Genomic DNA, 25043 nt, shown 5'->3' on the forward strand with positions numbered 1-25043 from the left:
AAAGAAGACAAGAATGTGGTTAATATTTCCTCAATGCCCCTTACTCCAATCCAAGAGAGAGTCCTCAGTAATGGGTTGTCGTTTGCACCCACACATCATTTCAGTCTTTTTAACACTCTATTAGATGTTAATAGGTTTGTCAGAAAATTAACCCTACGTAGACATTTTGGTTCATGTGGAATAGGGATTGATAGTGATACTACTCAACAGGTAGAGATCAATAGCACATTTACTGGGGCCAAACAAAATGGGTCCCTCAATTTCCCTTCCTTTCGGGAATACTGCTGCCTAACAGATTTAAATTTGTTACAAAGGGAAGGTACAACAGAGTCCCAAAGTCAAAAGAATACCATAGGTCATATTTTTTTGTCTAAGAAATTGCCCTCTACTTTTTATCCCTTACAATCTAGATGCCCTTCTATGGACATTTTTCAAGATCTTGTTGAGGGGGACCTAACCAGACTAAGTTTGGATAGGCCTAGAAAGATCCCTGAGAATATCTCTGGTGAGGAAAGAGCAGCTATAAAATCTTTGAGGGATAATGCAGCCCTCACAATTAGACAAGCGGATAAGGGAGGATGTGTTGTGGTCATGAACACCACGGATTATATATCTGAAGCTGAAAGACAGCTCAACGATCCTGATACCTATCAAAAATTATATTCCAATCCACAAAGTGAATATATGACCATCATTGAACAACTGGTTTCCTATGGGGTGTCGTTGGGGGTGGTGGACCCTCGGGACAAGGAATACTTGGTGAGAACACAACCTATAGTCCCGATCTTCCACCACCTCCCTAAGATACACAAATCTTTGTTGTCCCCGGAAGGTAGGCCCATTGTGGCCAGCATAGGGTCTGTTAATGAAGGCCTTTCAGATTGGGTGGATATTTGCCTGAAACCCCTGGTGCCTCAACTGGACTCTTTTCTTAGAGATTCAGGTCACTTGTTGGATAAACTGTCTTCCGTGAGATGGTTAGACACGTACACATGGGTCACAATGGATGTGAAGTCGTTGTATTCAATGATACCACACTCATTGGGCGTCACTGCCATTACTGAGATAATGAGAGATACACAAATGTACACTGAAGATTTCACCCACTTTACACTTTTAGTTTTGGAATATTTGTTATCACATAATTTTTTCTATTTTGATGGGGGTTTTTATCTCCAAAGACGTGGGACCGCTATGGGGGCTTCCTTTGCTCCTTCCTACGCCAACCTCTATATGGGGTGGTGGGAGCGGTCCCACGTCTATGGAACAAAAAACCCCTTCCGCCAACACATAATATGGTATGGCCGCTACATAGACGACCTACTGTTCATATGGGGCGGTCCACAAGAGCTAATTGGTGACTTCCACACATATTTAAACGATAACCAACACAATTTAATTTTCTCACTAGAGCACAATCATCTGGAAATTAATTTTCTGGATCTTAATTTAAGAGGTAATCACTTGAGGGGATGCATCGAGTCCAATATTTTTAGGAAATCGACGGCAGGCAACACAATACTAAAAGCCAATAGCTGTCATCCTAAGCACACTATACGCAGTATCCCTTATAGTCAGTTTGTCAGATATAGAAGGAATTGCAGCCAGGATAATACATTCAATGAACAATCCCGATTGCTAGGAGACAGACTTTGTAGGCGGGGCTACTCAAAAGAGATTGTTAGGACATCACTTGCTAAAGCAGGGAGTTTAACAAAGAAAAATGGTTCCCGTTTGCACCCATATCCAAAAACTAGGACTCAGGCCACCAAAGGGGACAATCAAGTTTATTTTATAACAGAATACAGTGAAGAGTATAATAAAATTTGTGGCATTATTAGGAAACATATTCCAGTACTATATAATGATATGAGATTAGCGGAGATTCTGAAGTCGATGGATATCAGATATGTCCCAAGGAAAGCCCCTACGTTAGGGAAGATTCTGGCACCTAGTTTGGTGACTAAAGCTCCAACCAATCCCAAGAGTACCTGGCTTTCAGTTAGAGGTACATATAAATGTGGGACAATGCCATGCAAGACATGCATGGTTATCTCCACAGGACCCAATTTCAAATCCAATGTCACCGGGAAAACTTTTCAAAATTATGGCTTCTATAATTGTAATACCAAGAGGGTTATTTATCTACTTGAATGTAAATGTTGTGGGATACAATATGTGGGACGCACAACCCGCTGCCTAAAGGAAAGGGTCAGGGAGCATATTAGGGCGATAGACAAAAAAGATGAGGGATCTCCTGTGGGCAAACATTTTGCCCTATGCTCTTCAAAAGGTGTCCAGGATCTGGCAGTTAAAGTTATTGAACAGATAAAGGTACCACTCAGAGGGGGTGACCTATTACACTCCATTAACCTAAGGGAAGCCTTTTGGATCTTAAAACTTGAAACTAGAATGCCAAAAGGCCTGAATACAAGACATGACATCGCTTATTTATATTGATACACGTGGAACACAGGTGGTACCATTTGAGCAAATATACAAATATTTACTGATCCAGGTTGAGTTATTGGACAACCAGTTAGGACACTTGTTTTTGTTCATACAATAACCATATAAACTAATGGAAGACTAACCCAAAGTTTTTTCTTTATTTGATTATGTCAATTCCTCTTCCCCATACATGCATATAAGATTGCACATACCGATCCATCTTAGTACTAACACAATATGTGAAGGAACAGATAAAAGGAAAAATCTAAAACAACAGAATATTAAATAAATGAAAAAGAGCTAATTTGTCCCAAGGGAAATAAAATTACGAGCTCTTAAGCCACAAGGATAATGCTATATGCTAATTTGAATAGATAATTATATGTAATATCCAAGGTCTAAAGGGGTCTTTTTCTCTTTACCCCCTTCTCCTCCTCTTTTGTTTTATATATTTTAGCAAAGTGTGGTTGTTTTTATTAATACAAATAATATAATAAAGCAATAGTAGATATGCATTTTTAACTGTAACAATCCAGACAACCAACAGGGGTCGCTGGAGACCTATTGTATATAAAGCAAATTTTCGATTCATTTTGTAAGCCTATGATTAAGGGAAGGTGTTCCCGAAACGCGTAAGGCCTATGTATTTCCACATTGCCCAGTAATAAAAAGCCTGTTTTTTATCGGAGTGCCGTTCATCTGTTGGTGTAAACTGTAATTATAAAATGGGAAAACACAAAAAAGTCATGAATATAGGGTTGCCATCTGTCCGGCTTTGACCTGAACAGTTCGGTTTTTGTAAAGCCTGTTTGGATCTGAACTTTCTGTTCAGTTTTCAGGCAATACATGAAAAGCATTTAAATACTAAGACACTCACCTCAACATGGCTTAGTTACTATCAAGTGCAGTTCATTTCTCAAAAAAAAAAGCAAATCAATCAAAAGTAAGAATGTTTTTTTTCTAAATGATCCTGAGCTTTCTAGATAACGGATTTCTGTATAATAGATCTCATACCTGTAATTAAAGGATTGGGCTTACTCATGTAGCAGAATATAGCTAGAGATAGGGGCGACACCTCTGGGGTTTTGAACTGGGCATCAACACTTTAAAACATTGAGAAAACTGAATAGAAATCCAGGCAGTTGCATCTGAGTGATGATGTAATAACCTTGCCCTGGTGTCATAACTCTACGAACATCGTTGTGCTCTGATGTCATCGTGCCTGTTCCTACATCACTGCCCCCGTTCAGCATTAGCCATCAGAAAAAGTGGCATCCCTACATGAATTTAATCTTTAATAAGGAGCCTATCCATGTCTCTCAGAACTCCAGGCAGGACGGCAGTGGCAGTTTTTGCTAAGGCAAGGAAAGGGTTAATGGTGCCACAGTCTGAGAAATTGAAGAGAAACAGAAAATATGACTGAAAGAATGTTGAGATAAGGGAACTGTGGGGGAAATGAAGAGACTGTTTATATAAATAACATTAGGAGTAAGGAAGAAGATGTGTATCATTCTCTCAGCACTGACTGGGAATGTGCAGGGAACACAGAACAGCCGTCCTGTCAAGTAATCTGCACTGGAGGCGGGACCAGAAAGCCTGGCGCCCTTTCTCTGCACTTTAATTGGCTGTTTCTCAGACACTGATCTAGCATCTGATTGGTAGTTTGATTCTTCATGTCACCGCAGGCCAGACCCTGTCAGTCTAGGAACTCTGAATACACACGCACGGACCTGGTTTCCCAATGAAGCCAGCGGGCCAGTCCGCACCCAAAATAAATATTTTATTTAATAAAATATCGCACAGTGAAACTGGGTAGAAGCCTTGTTTATCGTATAGTAAAAGCGGCCCGGCCGATACCATTAAACAACACGGAGGGGAGCCCTGTGCGGACACTGGGGCTTTATACACCCGCCCCTCAGCTGTCATGTGACAAACATCTAGTTATTGATTGGTTTATAATAAGAAACGATAACTGTGAAAAGGGGTTACTGTGTTCAATAGAGACGAGTTCTGCCTCCCACGCGGATCTATTGTGTTAAATGTGGCTATGGAGAAAAAGGGGGCGGGGCTCTAAACTCTATGTGACGTGTTCAGCATCAGGAGCAACGCCTGCCAACCGACAAAATGGCGGAGTGACTCCCATCAATGACAGCTCGGAAGCAAAATCATGCTTACTTTTCATTGGTCCTCGGACTGTGGGTTGATCCACATTAAAAATAATGAAGGAGGGACACATGTTCCACCCCAGATACGGCTGGAAGATGCTAGTCCCGCCCACAAAAACAGACCCCCGGATAGAACAGCGGTGTGAGGGGAGGAGCCGACTGGCAATTATAAACTAATGCTCCCTGTAACTCCCTGCAACTCCCTTCTCCTGAGACCCTGACATTCCCATCCCCTGTACTCACATCTCCAGCCTGATCTACTGGGTAAGTCATTTTCCCTCCTCCTCCTCCTCCTGTACTGTCTGTGGGACTGGGGCTTAATCCTGCTGTAGGGACTGATAGAGAGGGGAGACTGGGGGTTAATCCTGCTGCAGGGACTGATAGAGAGGGGAGACTGGGGGTTAATCCTGCTGCAGGGACTGATAGAGAGGGGAGACTGGGGCTTAATCCTGCTGCAGGGACTGATAGAGAGGGGAGACTGGGGGTTAATCCTGCTGCAGGGACTGATAGAGAGGGGAGACTGGGGGTTAATCCTGCTGCAGGGACTGATAGAGAGGGGAGACTGGGGCTTAATCCTGCTGCAGGGACTGATAGAGAGGGGAGACTGGGGGTTAATCCTGCTGCAGGGACTGATAGAGAGGGGAGACTGGGGGTTAATGCTGCTGCAGGGACTGATAGAGAGGGGAGACTGGGGGTTAATCCTGCTGCAGGGACTGATAGAGAGGGGAGACTGGGGGTTAATCCTGCTGCAGGGACTGATAGAGAGGGGAGACTGGGGTTAATCCTGCTGCAGGGACTGATAGAGAGGGGAGACTGGGGGTTAATCCTGCTGTAGGGACTGATAGAGAGGGGAGACTGGGGGTTAATCCTGCTGCAGGGACTGATAGAGAGGGGAGACTGGGGGTTAATCCTGCTGCAGGGACTGATAGAGAGGGGAGACTGGGGGTTAATCCTGCTGCAGGGACTGATAGAGAGGGGAGACTGGGGGTTAATCCTGCTGCAGGGACTGATAGAGAGGGGAGACTGGGGGTTAATCCTGCTGCAGGGACTGATAGAGAGGGGAGACTGGGGGTTAATCCTGCTGTAGAGACTGATAGAGAGGGGAGACTGGGGGTTAATCCTGCTGCAGGGACTGATAGAGAGGGGAGACTGGGGGTTAATCCTGCTGCAGGGACTGATAGAGGGGGGAGACTGGGGGTTAATCCTGCTGCAGGGACTGATAGAGAGGGGAGACTGGGGGTTAATCCTGCTGCAGGGACTGATAGAGAGGGGAGACTGGGGGTTAATCCTGCTGCAGAGACTGATAGAGAGGGGAGACTGGGGCTTAATCCTGCTGCAGGGACTGATAGAGAGGGGAGACTGGGGGTTAATCCTGCTGCAGGGACTGATCGAGAGGGGAGACTGGGGGTTAATCCTGCTGCAGGGACTGATAGAGAGGGGAGACTGGGGGTTAATCCTGCTGCAGGGACTGATAGAGAGGGGAGACTGGGGGTTAATCCTGCTGCAGAGACTGATAGAGAGGGGAGACTGGGGGTTAATCCTGCTGCAGGGACTGATAGAGAGGGGAGACTGGGGGTTAATCCTGCTGCAGGGACTGATAGAGAGGGGAGACTGGGGGTTAATCCTGCTGCAGAGACTGATAGAGAGGGGAGACTGGGGGTTAATCCTGCTGCAGGGACTGATAGAGAGGGGAGACTGGGGGTTAATCCTGCTGCAGGGACTGGTAGAGAGGGGAGACTGGGGGTTAATCCTGCTGCAGGGACTGATAGAGAGGGGAGACTGGGGGTTAATCCTGCTGCAGGGACTGGTAGAGAGGGGAGACTGGGGGTTAATCCTGGTGCAGGGACTGATAGAGAGGGGAGACTGGGGGTTAATCCTGCTGCAGGGACTGATAGAGAGGGGAGACTGGGGGTTAATCCTGCTGCAGGGACTGATAGAGAGGGGAGACTGGGGGTTAATCCTGCTGCAGGGACTGATAGAGAGGGGAGACTGGGGGTTAATCCTGCTGCAGGGACTGATAGAGAGGGGAGACTGGGGGTTAATCCTGCTGCAGGGACTGATAGAGAGGGGATACTGGGGGTTAATCCTGCTGCAGGGACTGATAGAGAGGAGAAACTGGGGGTTAATCCTGCTGCAGGGACTGATAGAGAGGGGATACTGGGGGTTAATCCTGCTGCAGGGACTGATAGAGAGGGGATACTGGGGGTTAATCCTGCTGCAGGGAATGATAGAGAGGGGATACTGGGGGTTAATCCTGCTGCAGGGACTGATAGAGAGGAGAAACTGGGGGTTAATCCTGCTGCAGGGACTGATAGAGAGGGGAGACTGGGGGTTAATCCTGCTGCAGGGACTGGTAGAGAGGGGAGACTGGGGGTTAATCCTGCTGCAGGGACTGATAGAGAGGGGAGACTGGGGGTTAATCCTGCTGCAGGGACTGGTAGAGAGGGGAGACTGGGGGTTAATCCTGGTGCAGGGACTGATAGAGAGGGGAGACTGGGGGTTAATCCTGCTGCAGGGACTGATAGAGAGGGGAGACTGGGGGTTAATCCTGCTGCAGGGACTGATAGAGAGGGGAGACTGGGGGTTAATCCTGCTGCAGGGACTGATAGAGAGGGGAGACTGGGGGTTAATCCTGCTGCAGGGACTGATAGAGAGGGGAGACTGGGGGTTAATCCTGCTGCAGGGACTGATAGAGAGGGGAGACTGGGGGTTAATCCTGCTGCAGGGACTGATAGAGAGGGGAGACTGGGGGTTAATCCTGCTGCAGGGACTGATAGAGAGGGGAGACTGTGGGACTGGGGGATAAACTGGTCCCTGTACAACAAGTATGTATTGTAGTGATATGAGAGGGGGATCCCATGTGTAGCCCCCACAGGCAGCTTTATATAAATTGAATTTCTTTCTATTTCTGTAGAGCTTCCAAGAGAGAGGATGGAGGTGAAAGTGAAGACTGAAGAGAACCACCTGTCCATAATAAAGAGGGAAATAGACTCAGTTTATGATGATGGTAAGTCTTGTTGTACAATGGGGATCTCACTAGGGGAGTTATTTGGGCTTTATAAAAACGTTTTGGGTTTGTTGGACAGACATGAAAGTGTTTAGTGGAAAGTATCACTGGTGACCTGTTTCTGATCTCTCACTCCCAATATTTATTCTTATAACTGGTTTCCTAGATCTGGAGTCCGAGATAACTCAAATTACAATAAAAGACGAGTCTGATGACTATGAGAACTCGTTGCAGAAGTCACCAGTTCCATTAACTGATGAAGGTAAGTAGCACTGAGTTCTGTTGCACAGGACTAACTGTGACATTTAGGGGCATATTTATTAACAATGGCAACAAAAATCACCAGTGATGTTGCTCATAGCAACCAATTAGATCTTAGTTTTTGTTCTCAAACTTGTCGGCGACTGCTCAGATCTATTTGCTGAATTGGTTGCTATCGGCAACAGAACCGGGAGATGTTTGTCTCCAGTGTTAATAATACACACACCCCTAAGGTTCAGGTTTGGTGTAATTGAATATTAAAATTCAATGGAATGGGTATTTTGCTGACATTATCTGTATTCCCGTCTAAAGCCTGGGTATGGTTCCTAGCCTTCAGCTCTTACTAGGAATTAACCCAGTGTTTGCCAGACTATGGGGAGAGCACCTTGTGGGATGCAATGGGCTGCAGCAGCGAGCGAGGCTTCATCTCCTTGTAAAATAGACCTTTATTTTCCGCCCACGTATTTTCAGATTAAAGTTCATTTGCAAGAGGTGCAGTTGCTTATTCTGGTTGTGAATATATAAAGCAGTTGAAGCCAACGTATTTTACGTTACATTCTCTTTTTTATTAGAGTCCCCAGGGATTGGGTCAGGGCAAGTGAAATCAGAGACTGAAGCACTTAATGGGGATCATCTCCCCAAGGCTCAGGTGGATCCCAGTGAGTATAGAAACCATCTCTTTATATACAACCGGTGCTTCCAGTTTCCCAAAGTCCCTTCATGGAGTTTGAAAAGGAAAGTCATAAAAATTAAGAAGGGCTTGGTTGGAAAACTCAATAAAAACAGTTAAACCAGAAGATTAAGAAGTGATCCTCATCTGTCAGACATATTCATCTTTAGCTGCTGAATGTTCTCAGTAAGGGCTCGCAGACCCAAAACATACCCCGTTGTGCACCTTTGAACCCAAGTCTTGATGGGCTGCAACTGCACATGCTCAGTATCGGCCATTGTTTACAGGAGAACATTCAGTGGCGGGAGATGGAGCCATTCAACTCTGCTTCACTACCCAGGCAGTGAAAATGGCGTGCCAACTGCTGCGGTTTTTGTCCAAAAATTCTTTAAAGGATAAATTAAAAAAAAACTAATTTTGTAGGCAATAATGTATACTAGATGGTTCTGATTTTATTTTGGCTGTAAATGAATATTGTCTTCTTAATAAGCTCCTTTATTAGAGCTCCCCATAGATTAGTGATCTCCAATCAGTGGCTTGTGAGCAGCATGTTCCCCATCAACCCCTTGGATGTTGCTCCCAGTGGCCTCAAAGCAGGAGCTTATTTTTGAATTCCAGGATTGGAGGCAAGTTCTGGTTGTATAAAAACCAGGTGTCCTGCCAAACAGAGTCTCCTGTAGCTGCCAGTCCCCATAGGGGCTGCCAAAGAGCCAATCACAGCCCTTATTTGATACCCCCAGGGACTTTTTCATACTTGTGTTAGAATCCTGCGCAGAACCAATTTGTTAAATCCAACCCACACCAGGACCCGCAACCCACATACTTACCCGTTTGGACCCCCTACCCCGACCGCAAGTACTTTATCCGCAACCTGTCGACCATCAAGAAACAGGAAGTGCTGTCATTGTAAACTGGAAGTGACATCATTAGATGTTGGCATGATCAGAAAAAAAGGAGTAAAACCGGAAGTGCTGTCATTGTAAACCGGAAGTGACATCATTGGAAGTAGACGTGATCAGAAAAAAAACAGTAAAACTCGCTATTGAGAAGACCCGCAACCCTGCAAACCCGCTCCCGAAACTTCTATCTGCAACCAGCAGGGTTCCGCAGGTTTTCGTGTTGCTCTCCAACTTTTTTTACATTCCGATGTGGCTCATAGGAAAAAAGTTTGGGGACCCCTGCCATAGATGTTCTCTGGCCCCTTTCCCTGTTTCAAATGAGGGGTGGTGTGTCCTAATGGTCCCTGCCAGAAGCACAGTAGGCAGGGTCGGACTGGGCCGACGGCCCCCCTGGGAAAAAACTCGGTGGGCCCAGCTGGCCCAGATCTGCTTCCTGAATCATGTTTCTGGGACGGTCACGTAAAAAAAAAATAAGCAAGCAAAGAAGAAAAGACATGCATGCACGGCAAAAAAAAAGCATATGCAGGGGGGCCCTGAGACAGCAGCCCCAGTATGCCCCCAGTCCGACCCTAACTGTAGGAGGGGGACAAACAATCCGAGCACTGCAGTCACATAAGCAAAGACAGGCTTCAGTTCCCTATCAGGTCAGTCTAGCTGCTGATTGGTTTCTATCCTACAGTTCAGTGTGCAGCCCCCCTGCACAGCCTGGGAAAGGAGGCAGCAGCAAGTGGAATAGATGGGCAGGGCTAGTTTTTCAATAAAGTAACATGAAACACAACTTTTTAAAGCACATTCCTTCTTTATCTAAATTAGTTTAATGTACTGGTATATTTTTGTTTTTTACATAATACAGTATGTCTCCTTTAATTCAAAGTAATGCTAAATATTATGTATAAAAAAGTGCAGTTTTGAGATAAAAAAATATCCCTTTTTTTACATTCTTTTCCTAGAAACCAACCAGGGAAATTTGTCTTCCAGAACACTAAGCCTTTTCATAAACTCACAAGTGCCAAAAAGCAATGACCCATATGATACTTTCAATGAAATCCAGGGGTCGGCGCATGGAGGAGAAGTATCATCGTGTTTTATCTGCTGTCATTGCGGCATGGTCTTCTCTGAAAACAGGGATCTTGGCACCCACCATTGCCCCCGAACTTTGAATAAGAAAAGTACCAAATTACAGAAGAAGACCTTCACGGTACAGAAACATTTTATGTGTCCTGAGTGTGGGAAGCTCTACAGCAGCAAACAGAGTCTGCAGACCCACCAGCTGATTCACACCGGGGAGCGGCCATTCTCCTGCGCAGACTGCGGGAAAAGCTTCATAAGGAAACACAAGCTCCTGAGGCACGAGATGATTCACAAAGGAGAGAAACCCTATGCATGCTCTGAGTGCGGCAAGTGTTTCTCTCAGATGAGTAACCTTTATTCTCATCAGAAGGTTCACACAGGGGAGAAACCCTTCACATGCACAGAGTGTGGGAAGAGGTTCTCTCAGATACACAACCTGTACACCCACCATAAAGTTCATACGGGAGAGAAGCCGTACTCCTGTCAAGAATGTGGGAAACACTTCTCACAGAGGAGCGGCCTTCTGGCACACGAGAAGACCCATTTAGGGGAGAAACCATTCTCCTGCACTGAATGCGGTAAAAGCTTCTTTTTAAAGAGCCAGCTTCACAGTCACCAGAAAACCCATACGGACGAGAAGGGTTTCCCATGTACAGAATGTGGCAAGAGTTTCCCTTATAAGAGTTTTCTCCAGCAACACCAAAGAACTCACTCCGGGGAGAAACCATTCACATGTTCAGAATGTGGCAAAAGCTTCTCTTTAAAGAGCCAACTTCACAGTCACCAAAAAATTCACACGGGGGAGAAATCTTTCATGTGTGCAGAATGCGGGAAGGGATTCTCCTACAAGAGCCGACTCCTTCAGCACGAGAAGGTTCACACGGGGGAGAAACCGTTCTCGTGTACAGAATGTGGGAAAATGTTCTCTAGGAAGAAGAATCTTTGTATCCATCATAAAGTTCACACGGGAGAGAAACCGTTTACCTGCAGCGAGTGCGGGAAACGCTTCTATAACAAGTTCACCCTAATGACTCATGCGTTAATACACACGGGGGAGAAACCATTCGTATGCGCGGAATGCGGCAAAAGTTTCTCACACAGCGGCAGCCTGTACAACCACCAGAGGGCTCACACAGGGGAGAAACCTTTTTCCTGTCCCGATTGTGGGAAGACTTTCCAAAGGAAGACTCAGCTTCGGACGCATCAGATGATTCACAAAGGGGAGAAACCCTATGTCTGTTGCGAGTGCGGGAAATGTTTCTCTCAGCAGGGCAACCTGCACACGCACCAAAAACTCCACACGAGGGAGAGACCTTTCTCATGCATGGAATGTGGGGAGAGTTTCCCTATTAACAGCAGCCTTAAAAAACACCAGAAAAGTCATGTGACGAGGTTTCAACAATAAAGTCTGGCACAGAATTAGCATTTACCCAATAAACAAGATCTGCTTGGTGGGCTATTGTTCCTGTGTTAGAGCTGATTAAATGGAAGAGTAATCATGGGCCATGTGTCTATCCATCAGCTTCTCCCAACCAGAACTTTCTTACTGGATCACAGTATCATTGCCTTGGCCTTCTTCTGCCTTAATATGTGGGGCCAAACCAAAATGTCCCTGGCATGGGGGGGCAACAAGATCCCATAGACATTTCTAACACCGTGTCTGGCTACTGTTGAGTGCGCTCCGATATCCTGGTTAATATGGGGCAAGGTATTGAGCCAATGAGAGAACAGAGCTTTACCCCTAGTGAGGATGCACAGTGGTGATTCATTAAGGACATTTGGGTAGTAGTTGCACCCTATGAACTGATGGGAGAAAGATTAAAGGAGAACTCAACCCCCCCAATAATAAAACTCCCTACCCAGTACCCTACATAGTCCCCCCTCCCTGCTCCCCCCCCCACGTAGGTGATACCTTTAAGTGCCCCATATCCTTTATTTGCCTATAGGTGCAGAGTAAGCGCAGCAGAGCTCATGGGTGCATTGGTATTGGTATTGGTGCATGGGCAGTCGGATCAGTCTTTCTGTTTGTAGCAACTGTGCATGCGCCAAAAATGACGGAAATTTCCAAAGGGAAAACAGAATACAGAAGAGTGTAAGGTGGCACCCATGAGCTCCGCTGCACTTCCTCTGCACCTATAAACAAACAAAGGATTAGGGGCACTTATAGGTGTTATTACCTATGCAGGGGGAGAGCAGGGAGGAGGGACTATGTTGGGTACTGGGGGGGTTGAGTTCTCCTTTAAAGAACAAGGAAAGCCTAACTAAAGAAGTAGGTAGAAATGTTGTACATGATGTTTTGTGCTTCTGTACCAGCCCAAGGCAACCACAGCCCTTTAGCAGTAAAGATCTGTGTCTCCAAAGATGCCCCAGTAGCTCCCCATCTTTTTTTCTCCTGATTCACTTCACAGAAACCAGTGCAATTAGCATCAGAATTTAATAATCAGCAAACCTGTAGCATCAGCTTATATAACAGGGGAAGCTCATTTTCTGCTGGATAATTAGTGACGAGCCCTAAGCTTAGCTTCTGAACAGCCAATCAGAGCCCACTGAGCATGTGAGTGTCATAGACACTTTCCAAGATGGTGACCCCCTGTGACAAGTTTGAAGTCCTGGATCATTGCTGCTATTGACAAGCTCAAACTTTAGCCTCCTGCAATAAGTTCACTATATAAAATAGGACATTTTTACCCATATTCATTTTTTAGGGTTTAGTTCTGCCAGAGAAAGCAGTTGATGTAACAAGAGCTCCCCTAGTGTCCATCAGCCTGAATTACACTGTCCATAAACATCATAAGAAATGGGATCCCGGTCTGATTAGCTGGGTCCCTGTGTGCCAATAGGTAGAAGAGCAGCTCAGGGAATCAAATTACAGAGACGCTGAGTTTTTTTTTACAGTTATTAAGTGGGGGGAGACGAGAGTCATGTGCCCAGGTGGAAATTCCAATGGCAAATGAGCACTTACCTTTCAGGAAAAGCTCCAGAGCATAGATTGGAATAGCTGTCCTATGGACATCAATTTGCCATATAAAATCTACCTGCACCAATGCCCCTCCCCCAATCAATGTGGAGTGTTGGATCAGGTGCAGGAGGCAGAAAGACCAGTTTTTAGGTAACGGGGGTCCTGCCCTACTTACAAAGGTCCAAGTGGGTTTTTACTGGTGGCCCAAATCAAGGTCCATTGCGTGGGACTTAACAAGAAGAGGAGGAATTGGCTGCCTGTGCTCTTTTTCTATTAGAGATCTGAGATTATTTTCCCATCATTTTTGGATTCACATAGTAATGAATAATAAATAAAAAAAAAATCAGTATTTCTTATAAATGGTCCATCGACTTTCCTTTAGTGTGTGATTTGGGGGAGATAAAGTAAATATCTACAAACTGTGTTCCTGCTCCCACTTCCCGACTTCTATTCTCTCCCTGTTGCTTTGCCTGGAGCAAATGATTTTGCAGAAATACCAAACCGGAAAATGAAATTTGCTCTTCATGTTGTGGATCCCCTTTGAATAAGAGCACTACCAAGCATGCTGGGGCAGCAGCCAATTAGAAACCGAGCACCACCACCCCATCATGGCTGAATCTCCCCCTGTACTTACCCAGGAGCAGTTCTGATTCTCTGTACTTCCTATTCCTGGACTGCTCTCTTTTTCCATTGTCATGTAGGGACATGGGATTAAAGGGGGTTGTTTGCCTTTAAATCCACTTTTAGTATGATGTAGAGAGTGATATTCTGAGACAATTTGCACATGGTTTTTATTTTTTGTGGTTTTTGAGTTATTTAGCTTTTTATTCAGCATCTGGTTGCTAAGGTCCAAATTCCCATAGCAACCATGCACAGATTTGAATAAGAGCCTTGCACTGAATCCAAGATTCGGTTCGGGATTCGGCCATTTTCAACAGGATTCGGATTTGGCCTTCGGCCATGCTGAAGTGAATCCTAATTTGTATATGCTAATTAGTAGGGATGCACCAAATCCACTATTTGGGATTTCGCCAAATCCTTGGTGAAAGATTCGGCAGAATACCGAACTGAATCTGAATCCTAATTTGCGTATGCAAATTAGGGACAGTAAAAGGAAAAAGTGGAAAAAATTCTTCTGAAAAGTCACGTTATTTCCCTACCTGCCCCTAATTTACATATGCAAACTCAGATTCGGTTTGGCCAGGAACAAAGATTTGTGCATCCCTACTAATTAGGGGCGGGGAGGGAAATCGAGTGACCTTTTGTCACAAAACAAGGAAGTAAAAAATGTTTTCCCGTTCCCACCCCTAATTTGCAAATTAGGATTCAGTTCGGTATTCGGATTAATCTTTTGCGAAGGATTCGGGGGTTTGGCTGGATCCAAAATAATGGATTCGGTGCATCCCTATTTTTTAGATGGGGTCAGTGACCCCCAAGTTGAAAGCTGGGAAGAGTCAGAAGAAGAAGCTAGTAAATATGAAGGCCAATTGAAAAGTTGCTTAGAATGGGCCATTCTATAACATACTAAAAGTTAATTTAAATAAGAAAGAAAGGCTTTGTACACTTGGGGGTGCCAAGTTGTATTGACTTACCTGAAACCCCCGGGCTGGTGCTCCTATCAGCAGAAAACTGCACAGGCCTGGGGGTTATACCAGTGAGCACCACGGAGCCATCCTCTTCCCTCCTCTTTCCTTCGTGCGGCTGCGCATGCGCATTAGAGTGAAAAGCCGAACTTTAACTAAAAAGTCGCTATTTCGTTCTACTGCACATGCGTCTGCCCCGGGAAACTTGAAGAAGGTGCTCACTGGTATAACCCTAGGCCAGTGCAGTTCTGCTGATAGGAGCACCGACCCGGGGTTTCAGGTAAGTCAATACAATCACTTGGGGGTGCCTAACATTTGGCACCCCCAAGTGCAGGATGACTTTCCTTCTCCTTTAAAGGTGAACCATCTTTTTAATATCAATGTCAACCATGTTTATAGGATACTGTGAATGGTTAGAGGTCAAAACACCCACATCAGTTTCAGGCACACCTCCCAACATTTTGGAAATAAAAAGAGGGACAAAAAATGTTTTCACACGTAGCGCAGCAAAAAATTTTGACCACGCCCTTTGTGTGACCACACCCCCTAATTAAAATTTGGCAGGTTATGAAAGTTTGAAAATATTTCTCCTTATCTAAACTGTGTTTTTGTGTCTCAAAATTGTTACAAAGTATCTTATTTGCACCTGTTAGCTGTTCTGGGCTCTCTGCTAAAAGCCAATTAAGTGAGAAACTTTGTTTCTTTTTCTGGCTGTTCAGTGCAGAGAAAAGAGGGACTTTCCAGTACAAACGAGGGACTGTTGGGAGGTATGGTTTCAGGGGAGCACACCATTCCCTATATATTAGGGTGTGGGTCTCGGCTTCATTGCACCTGTGCGATCCTGTACTTTGTAGATTATGCAGCCAAGAATGTTAGTTCCAAATATAGAGGCATAAGTTCATTTATAAGCAGTATATATAATACATATAAGCAATACATATAAGCAGTATATAAGCATGGAATAGATGTTTATTCCAAACACATACAAGGATCCAACGCCCTCTTCTGTGAAACTAAGCAGTATAATACATATAAGCAGTATAATATAATATAGATAAGCAGTATAATATATAATATAGATAAGCAGTATAATATATATAAGCAGTACAATATATAATATATATATAAGCAGTATATATAAGACATATAAGCAGTATAATATATATATAAGCAGTATAATATATAATATAGATAAGCAGTATAATATATATATAAACAGTATAATATATATATAAACAGTATAATATATATAAGCATAACCACACACTAGTTTCCTATTTGAACTGGCAGTTGGGTGGGGGGGGTGGGTGCAGACACAATACTTTATTATACTGTATTGAGTTAGAAGAGTCTCATATCTACTCAAGAAAATGCTTCAAAGAATGAAGGAGATCTATTATTAGAAGAGTTTAGGATGGATTTGGCTTTTTATAATGAACTTTATAACTGGAAGCATCTTGTAAAATACCTGCTCAGCAGTTGTAATGTTCAGCCACTAGGTGTCGCTATTTGCTACGGGAACCAATGTGTTATGTTTCCTGGTTTCCTTCCAGCCCTGTATTGGAGTGCACCTGCTCCTCACTTCCTGTAAGCCGGACTGCAGCCGGAGGTACGGGTTCTCTCTCTCCTCCCATTGTCCCTGTTTGCTCCACTTCATGTCAGTGCCCTTGTCCGTGGCTTTATCCCTGCAGAGAGTTATCCCGGGGGGCAGCTAAAGGGGGAGGCTCATGCTCAGGGCTTTGTGGATACAAGTGGGATTTAGGGGATTGTGGGAGTTGTAGTACAACAGCTGGATGTGCCTGAGCGAGTAGTGTCACGTGGAAATTCAAGGAAATATCTGGAAAGTCCGATTGCGAATGAATTTCAATTCAGCCCTGTAAGCTGCGTGTATTATATATGTCTCTGCATCTTCCACTCATTTAGTCAAATGATGAAGTAGAAATCACTTGCCTCTCACCCACTCTGCTCTCATTCTTTATACACACGGGGGACACATGTTGTGACGCACCCTGGTCGTCGCTCGGCAACTGAAAGGTACTTGATTCAAATAAACCTTTTTCTATAGTTCCTTCTGTTCCCAAATAAAAAAAGGGACATGTTTACTAACATTGGAGATAAAAATCTTTGGAGATGTTGCCTGTGGCAACCAGTTAGCAATTCGATTTAAACAGTCGCCTACACGTTATAACCACGATTGCCGCCTTTATTAGGAAAAAAAGCCGCCCGTCCTCTATATTTATATTTTTTCCCTATTAAAGAACCAGTAACATCAAACACATTTTTTAAAAAAAATAGTTAGTACAACACGGAAAACAATATTTTATTAAGAAATAATTTACCGAAAATCCGCTTCCGCTCCTCTTCAGAAAAGGTGACGATCCATCGTTCGGCGCTCGATTTCTCCTCCCTGGCTATCTCCTATAAGGAAAAGGCGACGATCCATAGTTCTGTGCTCGATTTCTCCTCCCTGGCTATCTCCTATAAGGAAGGCAGGGAGGAGAAATTGAGCGCCGCACCGTAGTGATGTGTGGGCCGACCGGGGACCCACGGGTTTGGGTCGACCTCGCACTGCTCCTCGGGGGTGCGGGTTGAGCTCTTCTCCTGCTCTCCCCGCCCGCCACCTTCAAATGCCAACTTCCGGGTTCCGGTTTTATATTCTCACATCTGCTTGCCCCGCCCCTTTTGTGACATCATTGTGACGTCATCTGCGGCACGGGTCTATAAAAGGAACCTGGAAGGGCGGGTTAGGGTCGGGAAACCCTGACCCGCACATCACTACCTCACAGTGGATCGCCTTTTCTGAAGAGGAGCACAAGCGGGTTTCGGGAACTTATTTCTTAATAAAGGCTGTGCGATTTTAACGTTTAATTTGTCTTGGTGTTTTTCTTTTCTTGGTATACTAACGAAATTTTTTTTAAAAATTTTGGATGTTACTGGTCCTTTAATAACATTAGGGTGAAGAATAATTTTTACTGGCCAGGCCGGTAAAATACCGAGCAGGTGGCAACCCTAGTTATAACATAAAAGCAAAGATCTGATTGGTTGCTATGGGAAGCATCTCCATAGATCATTTTCATGTTAGTAAATATGCCCCAAAAAGAGGACTGTGAAGAACTATCTTGCCCAGAGTAGAGTAGACAAACCAGTTTACCCAGCAGGGTCCCGTCCTCTACTGACACAAACTTCTGTTACAAATAGGGGATGAGTAAGTTGTACATGCAGCTCCTGGCTCGGGGCATTTTCTCCTGAGACTTTTGGGGTACACCCTGGCTGTGGTAGGACACCCCTCTTTACTTACTGTACTCCACACTACTGCAGTACCAAGACTCTCACCAATAGGATCCCCTGCCCCTAGGAGGTCTATGGAGTCTGCAAAGGTTTTTCTCTGGTATTTATATCCTGTTGGTGTATTTAAAGGGGAACTGTGCCCTGCTAGTCTGTGGATTGTACAAATATGTCTCTGGGCTTATAACTTGTGCAGGTGTTTAAAGGGAATTTAGCTCTGCTGGTTTGTGAAATGCTTAAAGGAAAACTATACCCCTCAAACAATGTAGGTCTCTATAAAAAGATATTGCATAAAACAGCTCATATGTAAAATACTGTTTTGTGTAAATAAACAATTTCCATAATAATATACTTTTTTAGTAGTATGTGCCATTGGGTAATCATAAATATATACGGTAATTTGATATGAACTATCTGTTGCTCAAATATTCATTTTGGGAGTATAGTTTTCCTTTAAAAAGGTTGTTCACCTGCATTAACTGTTAGTATGATGTAGAGAGGGATATTCTGAGACAATTTGCAATGGGTTTTCATTTTTTATTATTTGTGGTTTTTGAGTTATTTAGCTTTTTATTCAGCAGCTCTCCAGTTTGCAGTTTGAGAAATCTGGTTGCTAGGGTCCACATTACCCTAGTAACCATGCATTGATTTGAATAAGAGACTGGAATATGAATAGGAGAGGCCTGAATAGAAAGACGGGGAATAAAAAGTAACAATAACAATACATTTGTAGCCTTACAGAGCATTTGTTTTTAAGATGGAGTCAGTGACCCCCATTTGAAAGCTGGAAAGCGTCAGAAGAACTGAAAATACTTTGGTTTGTGCTACTGCCACATAACAAAAAGTATCTATGGTACCACTCAAAAAATAAATATTAGATGAGTGAAGATACAAAAATGTATAATAGAAGAAATAATAAGGAGAAAACACTCACAGTTCACCTCAGTCCCAAGGTGCAAAAACCAAAAACACTGTATCCAAAAGGTGTGAGGGTCTCCAAAAATAAAGATTCAAATATAAAAAGTAGAAAAATGTATTAGGACATGAAGACCTAACGCGTTTCGTGCCTATAGGGGCACTTACTCATAGGCTAAATGGCACACCCCTGTACATCTGTCATATAGGGGCTGTGACCAATCACAAGATTACAAACACATGTTACCACTCCACACAATAAGTGAAGTTCCACCTAGTGGTGAAAGCATAAAATGTTACATACATATCCTAAATAACAAAAGATACACCTCAAAAATTAAACAAAAATAGACAAATGAAAAGTGATATATATATATAAATGAAAAAATGAACAAATAATTGAAAGAATAATTGCAAATGAAATTATCTATAAAGAAAGAAAAAATATACTAAAGCCAAAAAAAGTTAAAATTTACAATACATAATCTGATAAGGTTTCCCAATATATTTTATACCTTTCGTATATACATATATAGTATATTGTGTATATTAATGCATATATAGCATACCGGATGGCCTACAATGAAGGACAGACCTCTATTCAAAGAGAAATTGAAATATATGTAGTTTAAAGATAGACTATTCAAAAAGACTTCAAACAAAATAAAAAAAAAGCAAAAAAAAGCGTCAGAAGAAGGCAAATAATTAAAAAAATATATAATAAATAATGAAGACCAATTGAAAAGTTGCTTGGAATTAACCATTTTATAACATACTAAAAGTTAACTTAAAGGTGAACCACCCCTTTAAAGGAACAGTAACACCATTTTTTTAATACTTAATTCCCCCCCAAACAGCTAGAATAATAGGTAAGGCTTACGTCCCCTCGGATTTTTTCAAATCTTCAGCTTGAATTTGACTTTCAAAGGAGAAAGCTGAAAAGGCAACGGCAGCTTTGCACTGATGACCTCAAGCACCACAACTTTTTTCAGCATCTGCAGCTTAAAAGAAGGGGACACCACTAGGGGGTGCTACATAGCAGTGGGTTGTTTGATGGCAGTGGGCTACTAATCCCCCAAATCCTTTCTACCCTGGAGATGCAATAAAGTGTGCTATATCCTTGTGCATCTCACTTTGGATGTTAAATCAAGTTGAGAAAAAGTAAAAGCAAAAATCCACTTTACCCACTACATCCCACTCACTGCCGGCCAGCAGCCAATCAGCAGCTTAGTCACATTCCCTGTTTGAGGGCAGAGCTGTGATTGGCTCAAAGGATTCCAATTTTAGGGGGTTATGCAATAAACTAAGGAGAAAATTTACCAGCGTCGGCTTTGCAGCCATTGTAACACTTCGCCAGGCGAAAATTTTGACGCCCATAGACTTTGATGGGCGTCAGCGACATTTCGCCGGCGGCGAATTTCTGGCGAAGTAAAACGGGTCAAATTCGCCCAAGCCTACTAATAAGACCTGAAATCCTATGGTTTGTATAAAGCAGAAGTGGAGCCCTAATTAATACACAATCATATCCGGCCCTACCAGTAAAGCTACAGGTACCTGCCATTGGTCGTTAGGGATGTTGCCAAATGTAATTGGTAAATACTTTTAGGGCAAGTTGATTTATTGTGTAACTAAAGAGAATCCTTAGGTTTGTCGTCGTGAAGACAAATGAACTTGTGCCAAGGAAACTCACCAGTTATGAGCAGACCAGGGAGGCACTTGCAGGAGACACTTAACCCAAATAGACCCTACAGATTAGAACTGAGAGGTCTTGGAAGTCCCACTCTGGAGCACTTGTCAGTAGTCACTTACACAGGGCAAATGCCACTGGCTTTGTAAACAGACTCCTGGTGATGCCACGGCCAGTGATTCGCTATTAACTTGCAGTCGTCTCAGCCTGTGACTAGCGAGTTAGTTTAAGAGCTAAACTCCTGCCCATCCGCTGATGGTTACTAGAAAGACTAATAGACTTGTAAAATGATTAGTAGTTTATTAGGTACATAAGGATACAGCCTTACGCGTTTCGTACCTTACAGACACTTAATCATTGGCTGAATAATCCAATATCACACAGCACATTTACATTGGTGAGATCCTACTAGTTATAATTCATGTTACCTAATGTGATAGGCTTTAGTATTCTTAATGCTTATTGGTTGTTTTCTTTTTATAAAGTGTCAGTTGAAAGCTGTCCATCTGTGAGATAAGTGGTCCTGTTGGTATAACTTAAGCCAATACATTAGACTGTGACACTTTGTAGGATTCCTAGAAGCCAAACCAGAAATCCACATAAAAATAGAGACACAAGAGCCGGGCTCTGAAGCTTATCTGTCCGCAACAGAAAGTGTGGCACTGCCATTTACTGATGGGGGTAAGTATCCTGCTATAAAGGGGACAGGTTTAAAGGAGAACTAAAGCTTAACTAAAGAAGTTGGTAGAAATGTTGTACATGATGTTTTGTGCTTCTGTACCAGCCCAAGGCAACCACAGCCCTTTAGCAGTAAAGATCTGTGTCTCCAAAGATGCCCCAGTAGCTCCCCATCTTCTTTTCTGCTGATTCACTGCACATGCTCTGTGCTGCTGTCACTTTGAGCACATATATAGCCATAAAGGAGTCATGCAGCAAAACTGATCCCCCTAATCTTGTGGGAAATAATGAATTATATATGGTGCTGGTCTCGCTCTGGGCTAAAAATGAATATTATGTTTAAAGGGATACTGTGATGGGAAAATATGTTTTTTTTTCAAAACACATCAGTTAATAGTGCTGCTCCAACAGAATTCTGCACTGAAATCCATTTCTCAAAAGAGTAAATAGATTTAATTTTAAAATCTGACATGGGGCGAGACATATTGTCAGTTTCCAGCTGCCCCAAGTCATGTGACTTGTGCTCTGATAAACTTCAGTCTCTCTTTACTGCTGTACTGCAAGTTGGAGTGATATCACCCCCTCCCTTTCCCCCCCAGCAGCCTAACAACAGAACAATGGGAAGGTAACCAGATAGCAGCTCCCTAACACAAGATAACAGCTGCCTGGTAGATCTAAGAACAACACTCAATAGTAAAATCCAGGTCCCACTGAGACACATTCAGTTACATTGAGTAGGAGAAACAACAGCCTGCCAGAAAGCAGTTCCATCCTAAAGTGCTGGCTCTTTCTGAAATCACATGACCAGGCAAAATGAGCTGAGATGCACCTACACACCAATATTACAACTAAATACACTTGCTGCTTCAGGAATGACATTTTATATTGTACAGTGAATTATTTGCAGTGTAAACAGTGTCATTTAGAAATAAAAACTACATCATAAAAATCATGACAGAATCCCTTTAAGACCAGGTTTTCTAGTATTATGTTCTACCTGTGTTGGGGTTTTTATGTTTAATTTCTGATCTTCTCTTTGTCACTTAGGGCCCTGCCACAGGGATTGTGACATATCGAGACTTGGGCTTCACCACAAACATCCAATGGGCCCAGAAGCCAAAACGTCATCAGAGCGAGCCAGGGAGCCGTTACAGGGGGCTGAAGTATTGCTGGAGCAGCACAAAGCCCTGACTGACTCGGGCACTAGATACAGAGACTGTACAACCAGCTTGAAGATGTTGAGTTTAATCTGTAATAAATGTGGCGTGAGCTTCTCGGGGAGCCGTGATCTCATGTCTCACCAGTGTAACCAGTCGCTTATCAACACAAACATCTTGCGGCAGCACCAGGTTCCTCTTTGTACTGAGTCTGAGAGAAGGAACAGCAGTGACAACACTTCCCAATCCCAACAACTGCTCCGGACTGTGGAGAAATGGTTCCCGTGCCCCGAATGCGGGAAAATGTTCAACGGAAGGGGCGGCCTTAACAAGCACATTATCATTCACAGTGAAGAGAAACCATTCAGCTGCACCGAGTGTGGCAAGACCTTCCTGCGGAAGCTTTCCCTGGTGGAACACGAGAGAATTCACACGGGGGAGAAACCATTCACCTGCTCCCAGTGTGGGAGGAGCTTCTCTCGAAGGAGCGGCCTCTACAAACACCAGGTCATCTGCAACGAAGAGAAACCATTCACCTGTACAGAATGCGGCAAACGATTCTCCCAAAAGACTCTGTTTCTCATTCACCAGAACAGCCACACGCCCCCGTGTCCTGATTGTGGCAAAATGTTTGACAAAAAGTGCAATTTCCTAAAACATATAAAGATTCATAAAAAACCAGCAAACAGAGTTGCCAGAAAGATTCTCCCATGAGAGTCTCCTGGTCCAACCAGAACAGATCATCACCGGGTCCCTAAACACACCCAGAAGCAGAACCGGTGCAGATAAACAAATGGAGCTGCTCCAGTCAACTGGATCTTATAGGGAGGAGCTTAATTGGGCTGTACCAGGAATCCGAATGTGATGCCTCCAACTCCAGCACACATTTAGAATATTTATGTATGTAACATTGTTATGAGCCAAGGGGAGGGCCCAGATGAGTTCTGGGGTGAGTGCTAATTTGCATATTTTGGATTTCAGTCTAAACATTTGTATAACTAATAATGACATGGAATATATATCTATTAAAAAATGCTGTTTCTATCCCTGTGTTTGTGTGCTTTGTGTTTTGCTCATCTTTTTGCTACCGAGTGAGAACCACCAGCAGTAGCCAATCAGAAGAAGAACAGTGTGAGATGCACCTTCTTCTCAGATATCAATTGGCCATAGAACCCAGATGGAAGACAAGGGGTCCCAGTGAAGGAAGATTGTCAAATGAAGGTGGGATTCTAGATTTCCAAGAAGCCAAGAAACTGGCAGCAGCGCCCAAAGCCAAGAAAGTCGCCCAAGAAGGTCTCAGCAGTGGCAGCAACTGCCAACTTCTTTTTGGGGGGCCTGTGCAGCTGGCAAGGAGGGGGGAGTGGGGGACGCCCCAATATACCCCCTTTTTATAATCTGCTCTCTTAATTCAGCCATCTACCTGCCGGCCTGTTTGTTATATCTAATTAAATACTCTGCACACTCCGCTGCTTCAAAATCCCAGCTCCAACTTCTGGGAAATAACTTTTCTGTCTTGTTGAACTACAACTCACAACCATCTTTTTTTTTAAAAAATTAGAAGCCTATACCAACACCAGTCAATTGGTTTTTCTCCCCAGGAAAAGTGATTGCCCACCTGGATTGTATTTATTACTGATTTAAGAATTATTTAATCATAATTTATTCACTGTGTTTTCTGGCCGGCCAGTGTTTTTGTGATTATATAATAAATTGCACTTTTAGGGCTCTTACAGACGAACGTTTGAAGCTGCGCTCCCCTGCGTTCAGTTTTTATGTGTTCAGCCGCAGGGGAGCGCAGGAGTAGACGCATTCAGTTTTTCTCAATGTGGCTGTACTCACACAGGTGCATGTAGGCGCCAAACGCAGGTTGAGACGCAACATGCTGCATTTTTCCTGCGTTTGGCGCCTACATGCACCTGTGTGAGTACAGCCACATTGAGAAAAACTGAATGCGTCTACTCCTGCCCAACAACACCCGACAATGAGAAATCAATTTTAGTATTAAAAAACAACAATTAACAATAGAAAAGGGGAAAAAAACTAGAAAAGTTATGCTAAAAGTTGCCTAGAGACTGATGATTATGACATACGTATTTGTATAATACTGAGTATAAATGCAAAAATGCAAATCCTAGTGACAGCCAATCAAATGATAGATATGATGATATAATGATGTTATTTACTCTGCATTATAAAAGTCATGTAACAGTAACATAGAGACAGATCTCTCCTGTATTCAGCTCTTGAAATAAAAT

General features: G+C 43.6%; 2 protein-coding genes across 3 annotated transcripts; both read left to right on the forward strand.

The window, feature by feature from the left end:
- The first annotated feature begins 4425 nt into the window (after window positions 1-4425).
- LOC121393071 (gastrula zinc finger protein XlCGF57.1-like) lies at window positions 4426-12653 on the forward strand. Of its 2 annotated transcripts, XM_018268419.2 has the most exons (5): window positions 4426-4880; window positions 7531-7623; window positions 7790-7885; window positions 8457-8543; window positions 10404-12653. In XM_018268419.2, exons 2-5 carry the CDS (start codon window positions 7548-7550, stop codon window positions 11927-11929), a joined length of 1785 nt encoding a protein of 594 aa, XP_018123908.1. In that variant the 5' UTR covers window positions 4426-4880; window positions 7531-7547; the 3' UTR covers window positions 11930-12653. The 2 variants fall into 2 exon arrangements, with proteins under 2 accessions (XP_018123908.1, XP_018123912.1); XM_018268423.2 differs by lacking the exon at window positions 8457-8543 and having other exon boundaries at window positions 4435-4880.
- An 8862-nt stretch (window positions 12654-21515) lies between these two features.
- Window positions 21516-23832, forward strand: LOC108719554 (oocyte zinc finger protein XlCOF15-like). The gene is made up of 2 exons (XM_018268494.2): window positions 21516-21634; window positions 22679-23832. Exon 2 carries the CDS (start codon window positions 22735-22737, stop codon window positions 23500-23502), a length of 768 nt encoding a protein of 255 aa, XP_018123983.1. The 5' UTR covers window positions 21516-21634; window positions 22679-22734; the 3' UTR covers window positions 23503-23832.
- Window positions 23833-25043: the final 1211 nt, after the last annotated feature.

The sequence above is a fragment of the Xenopus laevis genome, chromosome 6L (assembly GCF_017654675.1).
Source record: "Xenopus laevis strain J_2021 chromosome 6L, Xenopus_laevis_v10.1, whole genome shotgun sequence".
NCBI lineage: Eukaryota > Metazoa > Chordata > Amphibia > Anura > Pipidae > Xenopus > Xenopus laevis.

Excerpts from the sequence above, each read along its gene's own strand:
- LOC121393071 (XM_018268419.2), top strand. The coding sequence starts at position 7,548 with ATGGAGGTGAAAGTGAAGACTGAAGAGAACCACCTGTCCATAATAAAG. Across the intron at positions 7,624-7,789 it reads AGACTCAGTTTATGATGATG|ATCTGGAGTCCGAGATAACT; the intron begins GTAAGTCTTGTT and ends CTGGTTTCCTAG. Across the intron at positions 7,886-8,456 it reads AGTTCCATTAACTGATGAAG|AGTCCCCAGGGATTGGGTCA; the intron begins GTAAGTAGCACT and ends CTTTTTTATTAG.
- LOC108719554 (XM_018268494.2), top strand. The coding sequence starts at position 22,735 with ATGGGCCCAGAAGCCAAAACGTCATCAGAGCGAGCCAGGGAGCCGTTA.